The 17,318-nt window shown below is 43.1% G+C and overlaps 1 protein-coding gene across 4 annotated transcripts in view; it reads right to left on the bottom strand.

Moving 5' to 3' along the window:
• clip2 (CAP-GLY domain containing linker protein 2) overlaps positions 1–16,991 on the bottom strand; it is a 166,467-nt gene extending 149,476 nt beyond the window's left edge. The window contains exons 1-2 of one of the 4 annotated variants that reach the window (XM_073053695.1): positions 16,878–16,991; positions 11,960–12,178 (exon numbers count right to left, since the gene is read on the bottom strand). In XM_073053695.1, coding sequence (XP_072909796.1) covers positions 11,960–12,059 — 100 coding nt within the window. In that variant the 5' untranslated portion in view covers positions 12,060–12,178; positions 16,878–16,991. Of the gene's footprint in view, positions 1–11,959; positions 12,179–12,330; positions 12,915–16,877 lie in introns of those variants that run through there. The other 3 variants (XM_073053694.1, XM_073053696.1, XM_073053698.1) reach the window with 3 other exon arrangements.
• Between the last annotated feature and the right edge of the window lie 327 nt (positions 16,992–17,318).

The raw sequence follows: 17,318 nt of genomic DNA, 5'->3' as shown, positions 1-17,318 counted from the left end.
TGGATTCCTGGCCTTTTACACTTCCGACCAGCATGTAATGTGCAATTTTGCCAAAACTTGATAAAATCGATAAAATGTGCTGTTCCTAATTGGCCCTTCTTGTTGCACCTTCAGCAAATTCAGGTGGAAGGCATTTGGTATGCTTGTCTTCATAGGCCAAGGTACTGAATATTAGAGCCGAGACATCATGTTGCAGCTGTACAAAACTTTGCTTAGGCCCTGCTTGGAGTATTATGTACAATTCTAGCCACCACACTACAGGAAGGATGTGGCAGCACTAGAAAGAGTGCAGAAAAGAACCCAGGACATTGCCTGGAGTTATAAGGAGAGATTGGTTAGGCTTCGATTGTTCTCACTGGAGCACATGAGGTTGAAGAGTGACCTTAAGAAGATTTATAAGATTATGAGGGGCAAAAATAGGGTAGATGGTCGACCTTTTCCCAAGGTCAGAGGAGTCTGAAACCTGGGGGCATGGGTTTAAGGTGAGAGGGAAGAAATTTAAAAGAGATATGAAGTGTTTTTCACACAGAGGGTGGTGGGTATATGTAAGGGGGCTACCAAGGAAGGGGGTTGAGGCAAAATTAATTATAATATTTAAAAGGCATTTTGATAGGCATTTGGTGCGTGACCAAGTGGTTAAGGTGTCGGCCTAGTGATCTGAAGGTCACTGGTTCGAGCCCTAGCTGAGGCAGCGTGTTGTATCCTTGAGCAAGGCACTTAACCACACATTGCTCTGCGACGACACTGGCGCCAAGCTGTATGGCCTTCCCTTGGACAACATCGGTGGCGTGGAGAGGGGAGACTTGCAGCATGGGCAACTGCAGGTCTTCTGTACAATGTCGCCCAGGCCTCAGTCATCATCGAAAATCGATGGATAGCCGAAGAGAAGAAGAACAGGAAAGGAGTAATGGCATAAAGACCTTACAGAAGCAAATGGGATTGCCACACATACAAATTCAGCTCAAGTGATGTACAGCTCTGTGACTCTGCCATTTTAGACCCTGGAAAACACTGCAGAATCTGTCTACTTTTCTTACAATGGAAATCCTGTAAATCATAAGATAACATTGCCTTTTGACACTATGTTTATTTTGATTTGACATATCATTCTGCTCTGTAGACTTGGAGTTTTGATATCTTCTGGATTACAAGTTAGAGTTTATTAGACAATAACTGGAGTGCTAAATTGCAGAATACTGGCATTTCCTTCACTGAGGAAAATGGGCCAGAGAAACAAAAAAAAAGAAACTGGGAAACCAGTCCAAGATAAAGAAAATACAGATACAACATTCTAAACAAAAGCCAACTGGCAGTCGCACACTTGCAAACTAACATGAGGTCATTAGCAGAGAAAAATACTACAAGAGCATTTCAGCAATTGAGGGCTCATAAAGTGAACTTTCGATTTCTCCATTAATGAAGGGTCTCAGAAAACCAGCAGCATATGTCCTACTGTTTAATCCTTTCTTGGCCTCATCCCAAATGCTCTTCCAGCCTTCCAACCTTCAAGCTTTGAATCTGTGTTCATCTCTTGTATCACTCACACCTCCTTAGCCATGAAGATGCTCAAGGCGTTCATCCCTAAATCACTCTACCTCTTCGTTGCACCTTAAAGCCTACGTCTTTGAGCAGTTTTCTGGCCCTCTGTTCCCCCTCTAAGTTCTCCTTATGTGACAGTGTTAACATTCCTTTTGATAACATTCCTGTGGAGCACCTCAGGATGTATTGCTAACGTTGCTCGATAATTTCGTTACTGTTGGTCATTGTAACAGTCATTACTCTGTCAAAACTTCATAAGCACTTGAATTGCTCGTAATGGTGCTTCACATTTCAGAGCTCTGCTGCCACACTCAGCGATTCAGGAACCGCTTCTTCCCCTCTGCCATCTGATTTCTAAATGGACATTGAACCCGTGAACACTACCTCACTTTTTTAACATATTATTTCTATTCTTGCATGATTTTAAATCTATTCAATTTACATATACTGTAATTGATCTCCTTATTTTTTCTTCTTCTATATTATGTATTGCGTTGAACTTTTGAGGCTAATAAACCTGATTCTGATCTGAGCCCATTTAAGATAGAATGAATAGATCATGTTAAACATGCCATTTGCACTCTGTTCTCATTCTCCAGAACTGATCTCTTTACTACAATCTCATTCAGTTGGCCACAGTGTAATGAGGCATTTTAGGAGACATCAGGATCACATCAGTGCTCTTCTATTCCAAAGGCATTGGGATATTTTTGTATTTTACTAATTCATACAGTTTAGTGTCAACCACTTTCTTCCTTGGGTAACATATTGTTTGTTGCCCACAAGCTGCATGAGAGAGAAATCCAAGGGAATACTAGGTGATTAGAGAAGAGAACAAGAGTGATTTGTTTTTGGTTCATTAATTGTCCGTGGCATGGGTAAAGGGCTTCTGTTCAATGGTTCTTTCTGAGTCTTTCAAGCCCTTAATAGTTACAGACACAGGCTGGAACACGAATCAAAAAGCAAGTGTAGCAGAAATGAATGTGGCCCTGTTTTAGTCTGAATGATAAGTGCACTCCCCTCAAAACCCCTTTCTCTGTCAATTTAATGGAGGTCATAGCCCACTTACTTTGTGAAAGTCAGATCTGAACAAAAAATTAACTGGAAGAACTATTGCCTTCATTCAACCCTGGTATTCTGATTTCAGACCATGTCTGAACTAAACTCCAGGGCCTCAGATACTGTAGATGACCACTGGACTGGATTGATTTAGTTACAAACTTCCTGCTTCTCCATTACAACAGCTGCACTTTCAACCCTAAACCAGAACAAACAGCTGCTTGCTAGATAAGGTATCACAACCATCTCACCAATATTATCCATAGTTCAGATGACAAGGCCGGTCTACGAAAGGGGAAGTACATGTAAAAGCTGAAATCTGAAAAGCAAATATCCAGCATTTGAAAGGACTGTTTACTTCATGCTGTTCTTAACATTAATTAAATTACAGAATCAAATGAGCTGGCTCTGGATCAAGGCACAGTTTACAGCTTGTAAAGTATTTCATGTAAAATGGCAAGAACTGAAAGGGAGATTTTAAACTTCGAGGGAGTTTTTGTCTGTTTCTACTTCCTAAGGGAAGTCCCATCATCCTGGACCCCTTTATAAAAAGGGCCTTTCTGAGAAATGTATTTGGGCAGCATCTGTATGATAGGTAAAATAAAATATTTAAAATCAATTAAATTCTAAAATGGGTACAAAAACGGAATTTTACGTATGTTTTAAATAAAGCCTTAACAAAAAGTTGAACTTCTTAACATATAAAGTTTTATAAAAGTATTTTACAGTGGTAGTGTGAAACATTTATCGGTTATAAATTCCATTAATACACATGATAATGTCAGAAGGTTATTGCAAGAGATATATAGGAAAAAGGGATTGGAGGTTTTGTGGATTGTAATCACTCTCAAGTTGATGTGATCCAGGGAATCAAAGTGACTGGCGAAGGATTCCTGAACTTTTATATTGAGCAAGTGAAGATTACCAACCAATCCTTCCATAAAGTGGATAATCCAGACAGTAAGGCCTGGATATGTTCTGGAGATTTTAATTACTTATGGTCAAAAATAGATTGCAATTTCACAACATATATCAGTGACAATAATCCTGATTCTGATAAGTCAGTATCAGCAGTCTCCAAAAATTCCAAATCATGGTTTTAATGTACCTCATAAACACAAGGGGTCCTACAGTGCTGGAAATCCAGAGAAACACATATAAAATTCTGCAGGAACTCAACTGGTCAGGTAGCATCTATGGAAAGGAATAAGCAGTCGATGATTCAGGCCGAAATGAAGGGTCTCAGCCCAGAATGTCAACTGTTTGAAAAACAAACACGAGGAAAGCTGCAGATGCTGGAAATTCAAGCAACACACACAAAATGCTGGTGGGACGCAGCAGGCTAGGCAGCATCTATAGGGAGAAGGACTGTCAACGTTTTGGGCCGAGAAGGGTCTGCGTTCCACCAGCATTTTGTGTGTGTTGCATGTCCACTGTTTGTTCCTTTTCATAGATGCTTCCTGACCTGCTGTGTTCCTCCAACATTTTGTGTGCATTTCACTGTGCCTCAGTTCTATGTACCTGAAACATTACCATATCCTTTGATACTCATTGATTAAATGACTGACTGACATCAGTCTTCTCCCACCAACCACAGAATTTCAGAGAGGAAATTTTGAAATTTCTATTATCGATTTTTTTAAAAAGGAGTTTTTTTTACCTTCCTTCTAGAATACTTATATAAAAAAATAAAGAGCATAGACTTTTGATTTCTCCATATCAAAGAAAAGACAATCCCTTGGTACTTATCTACTAAATGCATTGAGAACTGTAAACACCTAGTTCAGACCATAATTCATTATGGTTTTGTCTCCAAGGTTGTGAGAACGTGATATGCATGAGTACATTTAATAACTGGGGTAATTATTGGTGTGATACTTAAGAGGAAGGAAACTACTGATAAGATGAAGGAAGCTCTGAACATTGGCAGAGATAGAGGACCTTCATTGCTGCCCTAAATGCCAGTGGTGTGATGGGCAGGAGAAGGGGGAATTAAGGGGAAGCACAGTAAGCATGAGGGAGAACAGAATCAAAGGATGTGTCGATGAGGTACGTTAAATATGAGGGGTGATTGATAAGTTCATGGCCTAAGGTAGAAGGAGTCAATTTTAGAAAACCTAGCACATTTATTTTTCAACATAGTCCCCTCCTACATTTACACACTTAGTCCAGCGGTCGTGGAGCATACGGATCTTGGACCTCCAGAGAGTGTCCACAGCCAGGGTGATTATGCAGAAAGTTTGAAGTTGGTAACATTAGGGGTAATTGATAAGTTCGTGGCCTAAGGTAGAAGGAGATGAGTTATTAACTTTAAACTTCCTGCATAATCACTCAAAGAGTTGAACTACATGTGCATGTAACGAGAGCTGTATAACTCATCTCCTTCTACCTTAGGCCACAAACTTATCAATCACCCATCTGTGGACACTTTCTGGAGGTCCAAGATCCGTACGCTCCACGACCGCTGGACTAAGTGTGTAAATGTAGGAGGGGATAGTGTTGAAAAATAAATGTGCTAGGTTTTCTAAAATTGACTCTTTCTACCTTAGGCCACGAACTTATCAATCATCCCTCGTAAGTTTGTAAGATGATTGTATGATGCTTAAAGAGAGAAAAAGAGGAAGTCATAAAAGAAAAAAAGACTTTATAATAGCGAAACTCTGCAGGATATACTATTTAAGAAAGTTCCCCATTGGACTTTGAGAGCAAAAGCAAACTGCTAGAGGAACCAGTGGGTCAGGCAGCCTCTGAGAGGCAAGGGGGAGGCCTATGTTTTGGGTTGTAATCCTGGATTTGACCTTGGGTTAATGTGGGAGGTGGGGGAGAGGTGTGGTTCCTCAGGACTTCCCAGACCGCGTTACACTCCTGAAGCCTGGACACTGTTGTAGAAAGTTCAGCAGTCAATCTGTACACAGAAAGTCCCCACCATCTGCAAATACAATGTGTTTGCAGAACCTGTTTCAAGAATGCATATTAGCCAGAACTCTGGAATTAATTCCCCCTTTGTCCTTAGAAGTAATGCTTGGGGGAGAAAAAAATACAGGCAGTGTCCCTTTTTAACTTCCCATTCCAAAGTCAGCACTTCCTCAGTGGAGGTCAGTTTTGATTTCCAATATCCTCTTGCTGAGGCTCCACCCAGAACACCATGATTACCTTATGATGTTGGTCACAATTAAAGGCTTTCAAACAAATACAAGCATCATAGTAGTCAGACGCATTAAAGCTTTGTCGGAGACAGAGCTGCTAATTGCAACCCAGTCTTCCTCCTGCAGGGTCTTCACAATCCATCCTCCAGCGCCACAGCGGGTGATTACAGTTAGAGATTAGTTTTAGGGGACATTGTATGGAAACAGTAAACTGGGTTAAACATGACCTGGACTCACAGCACCACAGCAGATGATTACGGCTGGAGATTAGCTTAGGTGAAGTTGTATGCAAACAGTAAGCTGGGTTAAACCGCAAGAATTTACTTCTTGGAAACCCCATTTCGAAGATTTGAGGTTATCATTCTGATGCCAGTCCTGGAATAAAGCTGCAGAAAGAGACAAAGTGCACCCCCACTCCCTCTTCAAACTAGTGCTCTGCCACTGGGGAGTTCAGCCGTTGAGCTACGGAGTGAACAGGCGATCAAGTACACTTCAACTCAGTTTGGAATCATGCTGTTGAACGTGACTCAGCATGTTTATACAGAAGTGAATTAACTGGGAATATCTCAATATTGCCCATGAGCTTGGCAAGAAAGTGACCTAACTGTACAAATCTGATAACTGCTGCTGAGTTATACAGACTACAGGTCAAAGGAATCCAGCAAAAATTATTGGACTTGCTAAAAATAGTTTTTCATCAAGTCAGAGGATTTATTGTTCTATAGAATGACCACCAATATACAACAAAGTGTATATACAAAGTGTGCGTGCGCGTGTGTCAAGACTCATTCTTGTTAAGTAAGCACTGGGTCTAGAAGTTCTAGTTCTGAGCACGATGGATGGTTACAATGGGAGCCCTCCACTCAAAGGCTCAGCATCTAGCCAGGAGCTGCATGTTTTCGGCACTGAATGAGGCCTGGTTCACGGTCTGGCTTTGCTGGGGGTTTCAAAGCAGGGACTGGCAAATTGGAAGAAGACCGCAGGATTAGAGATGTGGTTAGGCGGTTGAGAAGAATAGCAACTAGGGTCAGTTGTTTCATTGATACAGAAAACCTGGGACGGGTGGGAGCAGCAGATCAGACATGGGGTGAGATCTCAGAGCCAAGTGATGGTGGGTCTGGAGACAAGGGGGGATGGGGGAGAGCAGGCAGGGCATCAGGATGTGGGAGAGAAATCAATGCAATGTTGTGTGGGACCCAGAGGACAAAGCTGAAATAATTCACTGCTTGGAAGATGCTCCAGTTGTCCCAAGAGTGTCTGTGGATACTCAGTCCCAGAACAACAGAGTCCAAGTTACACCGCAACTCTCTAAAGGGTCACTCACACAGGCAAAGGCATGGACCTCTGTGATGGGACATGGAAATCAGGTCAGGGCCACAAGGGTTCTATGTGGCCACAGCAGCCTGGCCAGGTTTCTGGAGTGTCATGGAAAAGGTCATCACACCTTAATCCAGAGACAAAATAAAGTCTTCAGTTGCATAGCCAAAAACAAGAGGAATTTTACACAATTGAATTTCTGGGCAAGGTTTGTCCAAAAGTTGTTGGAACTGCTGACAGCCTAGAGAGTTTCTTTGTTATTTCTGTGGGACTGTGAATGAGGAGGGTTAGGACAGGAAAGGTGAGGCACATTTACTGATTTTAAAATATTATTATATAAACAGATACGTGTTAAAGTGTGACTCCAGCTGTTTCTAAGAGGAAAAAGAGCTGCTGACTGTGGAAGATAATGGAGTCTCCTAGCTCCCTCATAATGACTGCCATTCTTATGATTGGTAACGTAATTATATCAGCATTGCCACAGGAATCATGGTAACTCCATATGAACAAAACATACAATGGTCTGCTCAGAAACAAGAGAAAATCTACAGATGCTGGAAACCCAAGCAACACACACAAAATGCTGGAGGAACTCAGCAGGCCAGTCCTGCCAAAGGGTTTCGGCCCAAAATGTTGGCTGTGCTTTTTTCCATAGATGCTGCCTGGCCTGCTGAGCATTTTGTGTGTATTACTATGGTCTGACTGAATATCCTATTTGGAGAGTCTCATTTTTTGATGTTACACTGGCCGTGTTTACACACCTGGCTTTCATACGAGTTAAGATTGTGAGATCCAGACTTGGTGCAGTCCAGCACATGTCATTCATCAAAAAATTTTTTTTAACTCCCAGACACTCCTCCACTGAAGCAAACGGGAAGGAAGTTCTACTTTGTGCCTCAGAGACTCTACAGCTATGGCCTGATGCATTACGAGTTGGATCGCGCCCCTCCTCCCTCTCATAACACATTTCAGCTTCTCATATTCTTTGCTTTAAGCCCGGCTCGGCTCAGCTTTCAATACCGCCCAATAATTCGGTGACTTTAGTACAACAAAAGACAAAGAAAATCTCGCACCTCACTGCCAATCCACCATGGACATGGTATCTAGTTGTTTGTGAACCATGGGCAGATGTCAAGCAATAGCAATGGTAACGAGCAAAATGATAGACATTGAAATTTACTGTACAAGGAAGGCCCTTCAGCCCATTGTGTCCACGGTATCTATAAAGGCTGTTACTTCCCATTTCTCAGTGTATAGTGCTTTAGATTACAATCCAACTGGTGCTCGTCCAAGTCATTGTAATGAGGGTTTCTGCCTCCATCATTCTTTCAGACAGCAAGTTCCAAATTCCAACACTCTCTCAGCTCCTCTCTAAATCTACTACATACTCTCATAAATCTAGACCCTTTCCATTAAAATCCTCCTGCAAAGGAAATAGGTACTTTCAATTTCCCAAAATTGAACAACACGTGATTAAAACTCCCTTACCCTCCCATGTAAAGAAAGCAACACCAACCTGGCCAATCTTTTCTCAAGACAATAATTATCTAACTCTGGTAGCTTTCCCATAATTCTGCCCTGGTCTCTCTCCGCTGTTAATACATCTCTTCAGTCCCAAAGTGATTCCTGGTCAGTTACTGTAGTCACTATTGTCAAGGGGCAATCAATTTGCAGAGAAAGCTTCCAAAAACAGGAATGTGATAGTCTTAGTGAAGAAAGGTCTCAGCCCAAAATGTCGATTGCTTACTCTTTTCCATAAATGCTGCCTGACCTGCTGAGTTCCTCCAGCATTTTGGATTTCCAGCATCTGCAGATTTTCTTGTGTTTGAGATTTGCATGGTCTTAGTGATGTGAGTTGAGGGATACGTACTGACTAGAGCAGTGGAGACAAATCTCTTTTTCTTGAATACTGCTGAGAGATGCTTCACATCAGCTTGTGAGGACAATAGTGTCTCATCTGGAAGGCACTAGTTCTGTCATTGCAGCACCTTCTTAAGGCAGGACCACCTGCTTAAGTACCTGGAGGGGATTTTGAACTCAATTTTCTGAAAGTGAAACCAGTTTGGCCAAACCCACAGCTGGTAGGCTGTTCAGGCTTACCTGCTGCCTGCTTACAAAGTTCTTTCTCATCTCCAATGCAGCACCCAGGTGCACTTTTCTGCTCATAAGTGAGGTCCGAAGAAACGTTCTGTTTCTACCTCATTGGAGTATCATGAGAAATTCTGGGTGCATTTGGAATATTGTGAACAACTTGGTGCCTCGTTCTTAAGGAGCAATATTCTGCACCTAGAGAAGATCCTGAGCAGATTCACAAGAATGACCTCGGGAATGAAAGGCTTAACCAATGAGGAGCCTATTTAATGTCTCTGAGCTTGTACTTGATGGAGTTCAGAAGGACAAAGGAGACTGAGGTCTTATTGAAACCTACTGTATACTGATAGGCCTGGATAGAGTGGATATGGAGATGACGTCTCCACTAGTAGGATCCAAGGGCACGCTCTCAGATAATGGGACATCCTTTTAAAACTGAGATGAGGAGGAATTTCTTGGAGGGTGTTTCTGCTTATCTACTACAACCTGCCTGATCCTGAAGGGGCTGATGACGCGATGGAGCTGCATATTGACAATGCAACCTGATATGAAAGGGCAGCATGCAGACGAGAAAGCAGAAGGGTGTTGAAGGGCACCGGAAGCAGCCTGGAATAAGCATGGCAGCTGATTCTCTTTCTATAAACGACAGGTAAGAGTTGGAAAGATAATGGAGGAAGATGATCAACCAAATCAAAGGCAAACTGAGAAAGATGAAAACCATAGTTATAGTCACCTTGAATGTCATGTTTGAGATTAATAGAAATCTTTATACTGTGGTAACATACTGATCCAACATTTCATAATTAAACATACTACAGGTTGAGTATTTCTTATCTGATATTCTGAAATTATTTTTAAGCACACCTCAAATGGAAAAGGTGCAGGGAGGGTCCCAGGTGACGTGCAGGCCCTCTGTGCACTACAGACAGCTCTGAAAAGTGACCTCACACATGTAATGAGCAGAAGTGAATGAAAAATAGAAAAGTAAAGCATAAAGCTGAAAAAGGAAGATCTTGATTTGTATTGAAAGAATGGATTCAACAGTGTCGGTGTGAACAGATTCTGCTGAATGATATGCGGATCATGAAACAAGCAAAGACCTATCACAACAAATTGAAAATTAAAGGTAATTGTGAATATTCAGCAAGCTGGTTGCAGAAATTTAAGAAGACATGTCATTAATTTTTTAAAGCTTTGTGATGATAAAGCATCTGCTGATCGTGGAGCAACAGAGAAATTCATTGATGGGTTTGCCAAGATTGACACTGATGAAAATCTAACACACTGAATGGCTGCATCAGTATATAAGTGTGATGAACAAGTGTAAGACAAAGACTGCTTACTCTTAGCAGAGTCAGAAATGATAATGATCCCAAGCTATTTCATTGTATATTCCAAAATCCAAAATCAGAAACATTTCCAATCTCAAAGATTTCGCATGAGGTACTCAACCTGTACTGAAGCCTGTCATATTTTCATAAATTTAATTGTATATAAATTTTAATCATTTTTAAATTGTTTTTGAAGGGCAGCGCAATCCAGGGCTTCCTGACCTAGGGTCCACGAATCCTTTGCTTCATAGTGTTGACGGATGGCATAAAAATGGTTGGGAACCCCTGCCTCATATATTGTCTGTGTGGAGTTTGCACATTCTTTCTATGACCCTATGGGTTTCCTCCAAGTTCACTAGTCTCTTCCCATAGTGTCAAAAGTTATGGGGAGAAGGATAATAAATCAGCCATGATCGAACGGCACAGCAGACTTGATGGGCTGAATGGTGTAATTCTACTCCTATGTCTTACGGTTGGTTAATCAGCCCTTGGTGTGTAGATTCTGGGGATAATAAAGCATTGGATTAATGTAACTGGATAGTTGATGGCTAGTGTGGACTAGATGGACTGAAGGGACTGTTTTTTTATGTTGTATTCCTCCACGACTCTACGTGAACGTCCTCCACACTGGTCAGCTCAGAGCCATCTTCCTTGACAAATGCCTGGGGGCACCCACACAAGACGGGAGTGAATTTGGTGGGCTGACAAGGAGGTCAACACAAGTGGTGAGCTGTGGCAGGGACATTCCGGGGGAGGGGTGACAGGATGTGCAGTGGTTCAGGTAAATCCCACAAAAGAAATAAACCTCATGTCTGTCATTAACCGATATCGTTCCGCTGAATTTCTGCATCACTATGGATCCTGGTGCCGGATTCAAATTTCAAGCAGTTAATTTAGTCAATTTTACAAGCATTTCATTGTACGAAATCTGCCCGTCATCCAGTGCCAGGCGGAACATCCCACTGGCAGGTTGACTGGGGGTCAGGGCTCTTTACCTTGTGTTCTCAAACCAACTTGTAAACAAAGAAAACAGTAATTAGGAAATTACAAAATTGTCACTGTGTGTTCAGGTTAGCTCAGTTGCTGATAACAACACTAGCTGGTATTCATCGCGTGTCCGAAGTCAGCATCGTTAAACAGCATCTGATACTGAGCTGATCATGATAGGCAAGTTAATCTCAGTATTAGCTGGGATGCTCAAGTGACAGACACAATCCCATCTCCATGCTCAACGTGAATTGTGCATTTGTAGGCGTCAGATTTGATGCAAGACGGGTGCGGGGTGGTGGGGGGTGGGGGGGTGGGGGGGGGGAACAAGCAAACAAAGAATTTGTGTAAAGGCGCTTTGCGTAACTCCGAGCCCACCGAGAGAAACATAATCGCCCTATTATGCTTCAAAGCTAGCCACTGGTACCATTCGTTTCTATCGAAGGCAGCGATTCCTACAGCATGATGCTTCACGCTCTGATCTCTTACCTTCTTTGGGACCGGCTGCTGCAGTGCCTCGGCCCATTGGACTGGAGTGCTTGTTGACCCGTCCAGGGGCTTTCAGCCCACTTGGCTTCAGCAAGCTCATTTCAATCGCGTCTGTGTCTCTCTCCTGTAGGCAATGCTCGTTCTCTAGGAGGACTGGGGCTTATCTCGGGCTGCTTCACGCATCTCTCCAGCTCGTCGCTCCCCTCATCCTAACAGGACCTAATTGTTGAGAGATAGAGAGAGAGAAAAAAAAAATGCATCACCGCCACAGTAACCAACCGACCCCACTGGAGAAGGCGGCGGGAGCCCACCGAATCTCCATCGCGCGATCCGTTTTGGTGTCGAGGGGTCCTTTTATTCGGCATCCTCACCGTGTCTTTCCTCTCATCCAGCTCGGCGCGCTACGCCGATTGTTGGCGCTGACGCCCGCCCCTGTGCTGCTGTTCTACCGCAGCCCGCCTGCCTCTCCCTTTGGCTGCTCTTGTAGGATGCAGAGAAACTGAGAGGAGCTGACAGCACCCCAGTCACATGGAGCCGCACAGACACAGTTGCGTCCGCTTCATTCCGATGAGGATTGGAGGAACGAGGCACGGCACGTTTGCCAGTCATTCAGAATTCGGTAGACAGGAGCTGTCCAATGCTGGCTTCTGCGAAAACAAAACCACCATTTGTGCAATGCAGGGGGAGGGGGCCACTGTCAGCCGAATGAACCCCCAGACTGAAACGCCCTCAATGCAGGGCAACTAGCTCGAGAGACAGGCTCCCGTCCGTCCAGCGTTCTTCACAGAGGAGGGCTCACGGGGCACTGGAAAGGCCGTGACTGACTCCCCAGCTCTGCCGAATAGACGAACAAAAGGAAAAGTGATTGGGGGAGGGCGCTGCCTCCTCCAGCTGCCTGTTATTTCTTCGCCAGCCTGCCTTATGGATTATTCATTGGGGAAGCAGCTGGGACAGGAAATGAATGTCAAACAAAGCCGGAAGCTCGATTCTGGTTGAAAAGTGTCGCTCCTCTCAATCTGCCACGGAAAGTCCTGCCGTCAGGGAAGAATGTCTGTCGCGTTGGGGAAGGAGTTAAATCACATGCTTTTGACAGCTTCACTATGCTACCGAGGCTCTTTAAATCGCTCACAAAGAATAATAAATGTTTTAAAAATCAGGTCCCTAAAGAAAATAATTGCTAAAACATGACATTCATGTCCCCAGGCTGGAAGGAGAGGTAATCAGACTGATTCTTCTCCCAGATCAGCTCCTTTGTATCACAGGCACGAGAAAGTCTGCAGGTGCTGGAGATCCAAAGCAACACACACAGAATGCTGGTGGAACTCAGCAGGCCAGGCAGCATCTGTGGAACAGAGTCGGGCCGAGACCCTTCGTCAGGACTCCATCATCCTTTGTATATTGCCGGCACTGGGCACTGAGCTCCGTTGTGATTCCGTCTCCGGTTGAATAGCTGCAGGAACTATGTGTAAAGAGCTATCATCTTGGTACCGTTGATTCGTACAGCAATGTTGAAAGCTCAAAGTCAATTTATCAAAGTACATGTATGTCGCCATATACTCCCCTGAGATTTATTTTCCTGTGAGCATCCTCAGCAAATCTACAGAATGGTAACTGTTTGAATGTGCAGAAAGATAAAGAGCAGAGAGTTAGCGGACTCAGCCCAATATATCAGAGACACACCTCCCCCACCGTCGGTAGGAATATCGAGGGGCTCCCTGGAGAGAATATCTAACATCAAAGGTCTCCACCACCTGGTTCATGCTGTCATCTCCCGACTAGCATCAGACAGAACGTACAAAAGTCTGATGTCCCTCACCACTGGGGTCAAGAACAGCCACTACCCTTCAACCATTCAGTTCTTGAACCAACCAGAACGCTAGTCGAGTCAAGTTTATTGTCATTTAAATATATGCATGTATATCGCCAAACCAGGAAACATTTTCCTGCATCACAGTAGGTACACATAACACACATATAACACACTTAGGAAAGTAAAAATTAAATCTACAACTGAATTACACACAGATAAACATAAATAAAGTGCATACATTACATAATGTAGGGTACAGTACAAATTATCCAGTGACACTTCGAATGCAACGTGGCAAGGAATTCAGGAGTTTAATGGCCTGAGGGTATTAGTTTAGCACGGCTATGACCACATTGATTACTTTGCACTAAAATGCTCTTGCTTTTTGTTCTAGTTTGTGTTCTCTCTTGTAGAATGTGTAAGTTATGGTGAATTTATCTTTTTCTTATGGATGGTGCCATGCATCTGTGATGTTGCTGCAAGAAAGATTTTCGTTGCATCTGTGCATTCTTGCACTTGTCCATCTGACAATGAACCCGACTTTGACTTTGAGATATTGGAGAGCTGCTGACATTCTACATGTGTGTAAACAGTGCAGTGGTACTGAGGCAGCCATTTATCCGAGGAGACTGGGTGGGACACAGTGGACATGGATAAAGGATATCCTCTGGGGCTTGGGTCCAGGTTGATGATGAAAATCTTCTCTTTACCTAGATGCATGGTCCTGGTGAGAATGAGTGTGCCCATTTTCTCCTCAACTCCCGAGGATTTCACACATTGTTAAGTACAAGTGCTGAAGCTTAGTCAGATTGGCAAAAGCACCATGAGATTCATAATCCCGTTACTGCTGTACCGGTTCACTAACGCGTACTGCCATCTTCGCAAGCTTTGTTCTGAGAATGCTAAGGCTTAATTGTAATTATAATTCCATTTGACTCATGAGGAATAATTCAATTTTGCTGTACCACCCTGTTCTTGTAGAGTCACCATGAAACTGTTATAAATGTTTATTGAGGTTAGAGGAGATAATGAGACCAAAATGCCAACTGGCACTAAGGTTGGTAACCCCCTGCCCTTGTTTATCCAGCCGTTTCTAAATACTGAGGGAAAACAAGACAAACATGTCATCCAACCTAATTGGATTTGAGTAATGAAGCCAATAATATTGAAAATGAAACAGGGAGAGAAAGCTGACAGGAGAAAAAGGTGAGAGAGCGTAAGCATGTATTGACAGGTCCTCTGTTGGTCGAAGTCAACCATGTATGTCACATCCTAGCCGTCTGTATGATACGCACGCCAGGGCAGTACGATAAGGAGGGCAAACTGTTGCCCATGTAGCGGGCTCCCCCTCTCCACTCAGCTGATGGATCCAAAGGAACGGCAAAGACCAATACAGTTTGGGACCAGCAGCATTGCCTGAGTTGCCAGTCAGCGTTGAACTCTACATAGGGAATCCTGCTCCAGATTATTCCTCGGGGATTACTCCCAAAGTCTTCCCCATGAGTGACTATAGCTGTATAACTGCAAGGCAGTGGAGGTTTGAGATCAGAGTTTCCCTTCTCCTAGATGAGCTATGGCTGACAAGCTCATCTGCCCCAAGCTTGCCCGAAGGCTTTAAGACACCAGTAACCCACCTTTGCCTCTTCTCCTGTCAGCAGGGACTGTTCTGCCAGGCTTACTAGCTAAGCCATACATGAAGGCCAGGAGCTGGACTTGGTTGTCAGAGGCTATTTGAGATGCATGCCATTGGGAGAATCAATAACAACCTTAAGGAACCACAGCATGTATACAAAAGTAATATTAATCTGATTATTGCAGTAGGCATAATGATCAAGTTAAAATGAAAACAGAAAGCTCTGGATGCATTCAGCAGGTCTGCCAGCAACCATGGAGAGAGAAATAGGGTTAATATTTCAGGCCAAAGGTCCTTTATCAGTGGTTAACACCACAAGGGCATATATATACAGAATAAGGCCACATCGTGAAGGATTGTACAGTTGTACAGGGCCCTGGTGAGACCACACCTGGAGTATTGTGTTCAGTTTTGGTCTCCAAATTTGAGGAAGGACATTCTTGCTATTGAGGGAGTGAAGCATAGGTTCACGAGGTTGATTCCCAGGATGGCGGGACTGTCATACGTTGAAAGATTGGAGCGACTGGGCTTGTATACACTGGAATTTAGAAGGATGAGAGGGGATCTGATTGAAACATATAAGATTATTAAGGGATTGGACACACTAGAGGCAGGAAACATGTTCCCGATGTTGGGGGAGTCCAGAACCAGAGGCCACAGTTTAAGAATAAGGGGTAGGCCATTTAGATTGGAGTTGAAGAAAAACTTTTTCACCCAGAGAGTTGTGGATCTATGGAATGTTCTGCCTCAGAAAGCAGTGGAGGCCAATTCTCTGGATGCTTTCAAGAAAGAGTTAGATAGAGCTCTTAAAAATAGCAGAGGCAAGGGATATGGGGAGAAGGCAGGAAAGGGGTACTGGTTGTGGATGATCAGGGCCTCAAAGGACCGAATGGCCTACTCCTGCACCTATTGTCTATTGGATCCCACCCATGGACTGTATGTCCCACTCCCATCAGGAAGAACCACCAGACTTTAAAACAGTTACTCTCCCCAAGCAGTAAGGCCGATCAACACCTCCACCCACTAACCTATCCCTCGACAACCCCCACCACCACTACTGTTATTTCCTGTCAGAGTCACCTTATGTACGGACACTCCTGTATCTAGCATCACTTTATGTACATACAATGAGTCTATGTATACAAGCTCTTTTATATATTTATATTGTGTATTTTTATCATTATCTTCATTATCATATTGTCTTTTTTGTGCCACATCAGATCCGGAGTAACAATTATTTAATTCTCCTTTATATTTGTGTACTGGAAATGACAATTTAGAATCTTGAATCATAAATTAACTGGACTAGTAGGTATTGTTCTTGACTACTGATTTCCAGACATGAGTTCAAATGCCATCGTGGGGACTGCAGAAACTGAATTTTCTTTTAAGAAGCTAGTAATGACTACATGAACCTAGCAGGCTATCACATGATTTAATAACATTCTTCAGGGAAGGAAATCTGTTGACCTTACCCTGTCTTGCCCATTTGTGTGATTCACCAATCAGGTTGACTCCTTACTGCCTCCTCAGTTCAGAGAAACTCGGGACAAACAATAAATGCTGGTTTTACCATTGATGCCCACATCCTATGAAAGAATGAATATATATATTTTTAAATCTGTGAGATTTACCAAATAAACAAAATTAAATATTTAAAGTAATAAGAACAGCTTTGGCAAAAGATTAAAAGGGGTAAAAGGACAATATTAAACGAACTAATGACTATGATCATTTTGCCATCTCTTTTTCAATTGTAACTGCTTCTTGCAGCTTTTGGGATGACATTACACCACTATTTACGGTCGGAGTTGCTCAGGTCGGGTTTATACGAGTAATTACGGGGCTAATTCGTTTTTTTTAAACAAACGGGGTGACGTCATGAAGTCCTGGAACTCCGCGACAATAAATTAGAT

The sequence above is a fragment of the Hemitrygon akajei genome, chromosome 8, assembly GCF_048418815.1.
Source record: "Hemitrygon akajei chromosome 8, sHemAka1.3, whole genome shotgun sequence".
NCBI lineage: Eukaryota > Metazoa > Chordata > Chondrichthyes > Myliobatiformes > Dasyatidae > Hemitrygon > Hemitrygon akajei.
Note: the sequence above shows the minus strand (reverse complement) of the source record. Positions and strands in the feature narration are given on the sequence as shown.